The 6,940-nt window shown below is 55.8% G+C and overlaps 1 protein-coding gene across 1 annotated transcript in view; it reads left to right on the top strand.

The window, feature by feature from the left end:
- The first annotated feature begins 4,663 nt into the window (after positions 1–4,663).
- CHRNA2 (cholinergic receptor, nicotinic, alpha 2 (neuronal)) overlaps positions 4,664–6,940 on the top strand; it is a 4,474-nt gene continuing 2,197 nt past the window's right edge. The window contains exons 1-4 of the mRNA XM_010016408.1: positions 4,664–4,731; positions 5,890–6,044; positions 6,627–6,671; positions 6,797–6,906. Of these exons, the coding sequence (XP_010014710.1) occupies positions 4,668–4,731; positions 5,890–6,044; positions 6,627–6,671; positions 6,797–6,906 (374 nt within the window). The 5' untranslated portion in view covers positions 4,664–4,667. The remainder of the gene's footprint in view (positions 4,732–5,889; positions 6,045–6,626; positions 6,672–6,796; positions 6,907–6,940) is intronic.

Genomic DNA, 6,940 nt, shown 5'->3' with positions numbered 1-6,940 from the left:
GCTGTCGCCAGAGCAGAGGTGCTGTCTCCAGAGCAGAGGTGCTGTCTCCAGAGCAGAGGTGCTGTCTCCAGAGCAGAGGTGCTGTCTCCAGAGCAGAGGTGCTCCAGCCCTTGGAGCACCTTCGTGGCCTCCTCTGGACTCTCTCCAACAGCTCCACATTTCTTATGTCTGGGCCCCAGAGATGGACTCAGTACTGCAGGGTGGGAGGTCTCACAATGTTGGATGCAATTATCCTGCAGCAGCTCTGCTGTCCTATCGTAGAGCCTGCTGCCACAGCATGTGCCCAGCCCTGTGCCTGGGGGAAAACCCCTGTGCAGCAGCTCCTTCCTATCCCCAACAAACCTTTGCACCCCTTTGGTCCTCCCTGGAAGAGCTTTATCCACACACGCTCCCTTTTTTCACAGCTAGACAGCCACACATACCAACAGCTACACCATCACACCCAGTTCGTTGTCTGAACATCCTGGGGCTCCCCAGAGGGTCTTACACACTAACCGCAGCTCTTTGGGGGCTTGGTGGCATCTCACCAATGGTCCAGCAGCATCACTGGTGTGGACAGAGACCTGGTTAATCCTTCTCCCTTGAGAGCATCTTGTCCAGGCTTGGAAGAGCCCTTTTGCCCCTGGGGTGGTAGTGGTGGAGCTGCAGGGAGGGCGCGAGAGTGTCTGGAGATGAAGCACTGGGCAATAAATCAAAGCTGGCAACTCGAGTGCTTCCAACCCATTGAGGTTTGGACAGCGGGAAAGCAGCTGGAGGCAGAAAATCCTCCCCCTGCACCCTGTGTTTCTAAGCACAGAGGTTCCTCCAGGAGGAGTGGCCAGAGCCACCCTGGCACACTGGCCTCGGGGCACCCCGCTACCCCTATGGTGCACCCTAAGACTGGGCTAAGAGGCAGAACCCCCCCCCGGGTAGCGGCACTTCTGCAGGAGCTGCCGGCAGCGAAATAAAGATGCATTGCGCTCTGCCAGGCGTCAGCGTGATCTCCGCGTCTGTTTTCTCTCCGTCCTCTGCTGTCCAAGGGAAAGGGAGGGTGGGTGAGTTTGTCTGTGGTGTTAACTGCTCCTCCACCTCCAAAACAGTCCCAGTCAGGAGCCTGGTGAAGGAGATGGACCCCACAGCACCCATGATGCTTCCCACCCCCCAGTCTTCAACCCACCATCCCAACAGTCAGCTCTGTTTTTTTCCTCCCCAGGAAAATCAATGTTGGTTGTCTTTTTTTCCTGATTAAATTTACTACAGTTATACCCAACTCATCCTTCTCCCTAATTCCCTTCCTTTGGTGTGCCTGGATCGATCTCCTGGTGTAGTCCTTGCACTTCCCAGCTGCTCCTCATCCCTCTGGCATCCATCTCTCCATCTTCCCGCCCTCCCCATCACGCCAGCTTTGGGGGTCCATCCAACACTGAGCACCCTCCCTCTGGCCTCACGGTCAGCCTTGGGCCATGGGCTTAGGGCTCTGCACCACGGCACATGGACAGGGCTTCACATCACACCGTTTGTGGCCACAGATCTGGAGAGGGGACAACCCAAAATCCACCTGGCTTTGGCGTTGGCTGCTGCTGGGGTCGTGGGACGGCGGGGTACCAGCTCCATGGTCCCCTTCCCCGTGGATTTCTGGTATCCAGCATCCTAAGGATGATGAGGACAGCCTCATGGATGGGCATCCTACAGCAGAACAAGGGGAGCATCAAATTCAGGTGCCCTCTGTGCCCAGGTCTGTCTCTTTATCTCCCAGGGGAAAGGAAGGAAATTGTAGGCAAGTACCCCAGGGCTGGAAATTACATTCCTGGGCTTCATTTGCAGGAAGGTTGCACATTAAATTTCCTAGCAGGAAGGAAGGAGAGAGGCTGGTCTGGAGAGAAGGCTGGGTCTTTGCCTGGGAGGTCAGGAAGCAGTGGGGACCTCTGGGTTTCCCATCCTCTTGCCGTGGGACAACCAGCTCCCCTGCCCAAAGTATCCCTGTCTCTGTTCCTACCCTATTCCCAGATTCTGGACATTGCCCTGCCTCTGCTATCCCAGTTTTACAACTGTCCTTTGGCAGTGTTTTGTGGGGCCAAACAGAGGCTGAGACAGGAACTGCATAGGGTCACCTCAACCTCAAGTCTTTGTACCCTGTTTTCTCCAGAGCAGGGCATATTGCTGCTGCCTGCAGCTCTGCCAACCATGGGCAGGTTGGCACCAAAGCCCCATTTCAGGGCTCTGGGGCAAGAGGGGAAACCCTGGTCTGCTGGTGACTGGGGAAAGCAGCCCCTGCTCCCCCCCCAGCCATGCAAGGGCCTGGACCATTGCAATGCCCCCTACAATGCCCCTTGTGATGCCCCTTGTGATGCCTTATGCAGTACCCCTTGCAATACCCCACGCAATAACCCATGCAATGTGCCCTGCAAAGCCCCTTTCTGTGCTCCAGCTACACTGCTCCACAGCACTTCTGCTCCTGTTCTCCTTCCCTCTCCTTCCCCACCCTCACACACAAAACGCTCCCTTCCCTTTCCCCCTGGCCAAGCACTGCCTTGGAAAAGGCTGACAAAACCTGGCAAATCCAGCTTTTTCCAACCCCGGGGAAGTTTTGCCAACGCGCAGGGGCTGAGGATGGCCAGGGGAGCTGCTGCCCCATCAGCCTTCCTCCCCGTGGTCCCCCAGGCTTCCCCTCCTTCCCTGCCTGGGCATGGCTCTTCCTCCTCCCCCAGCCCCTGTCGTCACTGCCACTGCTTCGAGTAAGAGCTGAGACATCCTTTGCTGGAGCCCAGTCCTCCCGGAGCGCCCCGCGGCACAGCATCCCAACTCCGGCATAGCAGCGGGAATGGGGGACCCCTCCTTGCTCTCCCTGCAGCAGGTAAGAGGGTTCATTGGGTCCAGGCTGGGTGGGATGGAAAGAAGCTGCTTTTTTCCTGCAAATAGCCGTGATTAAAGCTGTTTGCAAAGTGCTGAGGATCATCAGAGAGCAATGGGGAGGCAGCAGCAGGGAAAGTTTCCCAGCTCTGGATGAAGCTCCCATCTAAAAACCAAAAATCCCCCGCTGTCCATCTTTAAAATCCAGTAAATAAGTTATTCATTCTCTCTGCCTCCCTGGCTGCATTTTGGGATGCCCAGAGCTTCGCCAGGCTTGCTATGGTCACTGTCATCCTCCGGTCCAGCCTTTGGCATCCTACCCATCCCCACTGTGACTCACAGGTGCACATCCTGCATGGGCTCCTCTTCCTCCATATCCCCCCAACCCCATTTGCTATGTACAAAAGGTTTCAGGCACAGCTTTGCATCACCCAAGGCACCTCCTTTCCCTCTCCAATATCTATCAGAGCTTTGGGGAGCCCACTAAATGCCCGCTCCTGTAACCCTATAACCAAACCTGGAGTAGAAAAAGCTCCCTCAGCACCTCCTGTACTCTCCAATATAGTGAATATCTCATCCAGGAGAGGACATTCATAATTTTCCTTCCAGTTCAGTGCTGTGGCTGGTGTTTCTCCTCTCGTTTTCCAACCCCTCCACCATCCTTGCATTAATCAGTTGGTAACTGCGCAGAAGATGATGATGAGTTCAGGAGGGCTTCATGGTTTTACCAGGCCAGGGTGGGAATTTAAGCCAAAGGAGCTTCTTGTTCAGCAACATCAGTGCTGGGCTGGGAACCTCCTTCTCTTCAGGGATGGAAGCAGTTGCCTCCTGGAGAGGGGAGGCTGATCCCAGGGGAGTCACCTTGTAAGATGGAGCAGATCTCAGGGCTGCTGCAGAGCAAGTGATTCCTCCCGTTGCAGAGATTTGCTGTGCTGGGGAGGGGAACCAAGCACATCCCTGGGTGGATGGGTGGATGGATGGATGGATGGATGGATGGATGAATGGATGGATGGATGGATGAATGGATGGTTGGATGGATGAACAGATGCATGGATGGATGGATGAACAGATGCATGGATGGATGGATGGTGAGAGGATAATGCCTCTTCTCAGAAGTGAGTGCTACTGGAGAAACATCCCCAGGAGCCCATTTGGGACACTGCAGCCTCTTGGAGCAGCTGAGATGCTTCCCCCTCCCTTGCTCCCAGTGCATGAGTCAGGGAGGGCAGAAGGATGGTTGAAACTAGTATTTTCTGGTCACCACAATAAAAGTTGAAGCCCTGGGCTCCATCTTTGCTATTAAATCATCTGGGGACACATCTGGGCTCCCCACTGCTTTAACTCAACTTATGGGGTCCAGCTGCCTGGCTGCCACCAATGCTGCCTGGCTTGATGCCCTGCCGGCATGAAGAGCTCTTGTGAAGTGGGACGCAGATGCTCTGGGAACACTTTCTCTTGTCTCTGCCATGGTGGAAGCTCAGATCAGCTTCCGGCAGCTCGCGGTGGCTTGGAGGTGACCTCAGCAGGACTGTCACCTCTCAGGCCTGCGCCACGGTGGCATCGTGGTGACAGTGCTGCTCTCTGCTGTCTTTCCAGGAATGAAAAGTGGGGCAGGTGACTTGGCAGAGCACCCCTAACTGCGCACCCCCCCTGGTCCTCATCCAGCCCCACCTGTGGCTCCTCCAGCACTTGCTGATGGTGGGGTCACACAGGGCACCCTCTCAGAAGTCCCCTGTGGTGGCTTTCCCTGCTGAGCCACCAGCACTGCAGCTCATCACTCCTCCTGGTCCTGCCTGGGAAGCTTTGCTGGGCCCATGGGGGACACCAGCAGAGGAAGCATGGGGAGACTGCCACATCGCATCACCCCCCTCATCGCATGGTGCTTCATTACCTTCCAGGCAGGTAAGGGTAGCTCTGGGGGACCTGAACTGCCTTTCCTTGACCCTTGGCTTCCTATGGGTGTCACCTATGGGGACTGTAGGTGGTATATCTGGGGAGAGGAAGTGGGCTGTGGTGCATGTGCATGAAAACCAGTTCTCTCCCAGTTTAACCCCATGCAGTCTCAGCATCCCCAGTCTCCACGCTGGTGTGGTGTCCTCTACCACTGTCTAGGACAGTGTTCGTTTCTTTGCAGAGCAGCTTGACACCACCCAGACACTTGGGTGAGGGTGGTCTGCTCTGGGACCCCAGGTCCATCCTGTGCAAGCTAGAAATGTTGGAGGGATGGAAAAAAGATGGATTTTGCTTCTAACTGCCTTTAATGCAAGACCTTCCATGAGGTGGGCGTCTTGCTTGTCCCTTCACTTGGGACCAGACCTCCCCAGCACCTCTAAGATCCTCAGTTCGTGGCCAAAGTACAACCAGTGTCCTTGCTGGGCTTGTCTACCCAGTGGGAAGTGCTTGCATGGGGCATGTTATGGAGCTGTAAACTCATCCTTCTTCAGGGCAAATCCACCCATACAAGGTCTCTTTGGTTGCACTTCACTGTGCAGAGCCTTCCCTCCCTTTACCCCTCCCTTCCTCGGCCTCCCTCGACTTGCTGGTGGAAATTTATGGGGCTCTGCAGTGAGCAAGGACAGCCGAGTGATGCAGTGTGAGCTGATGGCACCAAAGACCAATGCCAATGATTCCTAAGCAGAACAAAGAGCACTGCGCTCTTCCCCAGTCCTGCCTCCAGCTCAGCCTGAGGGATGGTTGCTGCACAGCCTGCCCTGGTCCCAAGGGCTGGCTCAGCCTTCACCTTGCAAAGCTGAACCATTAGCACCAGTAAGAGCAGCTGGAGGGGACTGGGAGAAGGATCTCAGCCACCCCAGTGGGGTGTCTTGGCCAGCATTGCAAGGCTGATCTTGTACCATTCTCCAGGAGGAGCACAGGGCAGCTTCGAGGGGGCTAACTCCTCTATCCCCATCCCAGGGTGAGGTTCAGCACCCCTGATGCTGCAGTAGAGAGAGGGCTTGCCCAGAGCAAGCACCCCATGTCAGTGTGGTGCAGGGGTGTGGAAGGGGGGGTCAGCGAGGTCCTCCCCATCCCCATTCCTATCCCCATCCCTTCTGCCCACAGCCACCTGCCTGCGGGAGCAGCCCGGCAGCCACGCCGAGGAGCGCCTCTTCAAGCACCTCTTCACCGGCTACAACCGCTGGTCGCGGCCGGTGCCCAACACCTCTGATGTGGTCATTGTGAAGTTCGGGCTCTCCATCGCACAGCTCATTGACGTGGTGCGTAACCCACCGTCAGAGATCACAGTCCCATGTGGTGTCTGACTTTCCACTCTCCTTTCCATCCGAAACCTTCCCTTCCACTGCCAACAGGAGGGCATCAAGGAAAACTGCAGGTCTCCATCCCTGCCATGTTCTTGTCCACCATCTACCTTCTGTTTGGGCACCTCTGGGCTTGTCCATCCATCCATCCATCCCTCATTCATCTGATGCACACTCATCTATCCACCCATCCATCTACCTGTCCATCTATTCATCCACCTATCTATCCATTTGTCCGGCTGCCCACCTATCAACCTATCCATCTATCCACCTCTCCACGTGCATTCATTCCCCCATCAGAGCAGCTGAGAGCTGTACGCAGCAGAATGCTATTTCTTGCTGCCACCTAGTGAGCAGATATCCCGGCGAAACACACTGTCTGCTTGGATTTATGCTGGTACCGGCTGCTCCCAGGAGCTGAACCCCGGAGGCAGAGGGCACAAAGTGAACGCAGTAATCTGGGGGCTGATGCACTGATAAGACAAACCATTGGGCTGTCTCTGCCTGTCTCCTCTCATCTATCCTTCTTTCCCACCGCAGGATGAGAAGAACCAAATGATGACCACAAACGTCTGGCTGAAGCAGGTAGGAGCCTGTTCCCTCTCTGGAGCAAGAGTAGGGTCATGTCAAGGGGAGCACAGAATTTGGGGCAGCTTGGTCCCACCAGACCCAGGGCCGACTGACGCCCTCCCCTCCATGTTTCCCTCCAGGAGTGGAGTGACTACAAGTTGCGCTGGGACCCAGCAGAATTCGACAATGTCACCTCCATCCGGGTGCCGTCTGAGATGATTTGGATCCCCGACATCGTGCTCTACAACAAGTGAGTGATGCTGCCAAGATGCGACATCCCTAGG

This window comes from Nestor notabilis, unplaced genomic scaffold (genome assembly GCF_000696875.1).
Source record: "Nestor notabilis isolate BGI_N333 unplaced genomic scaffold, ASM69687v1 scaffold12806, whole genome shotgun sequence".
Classification (NCBI taxonomy): domain Eukaryota; kingdom Metazoa; phylum Chordata; class Aves; order Psittaciformes; family Psittacidae; genus Nestor; species Nestor notabilis.
The sequence above is the reverse complement of the archived record's forward strand: the minus strand, read 5'-3'. Positions and strand labels throughout refer to the sequence as shown.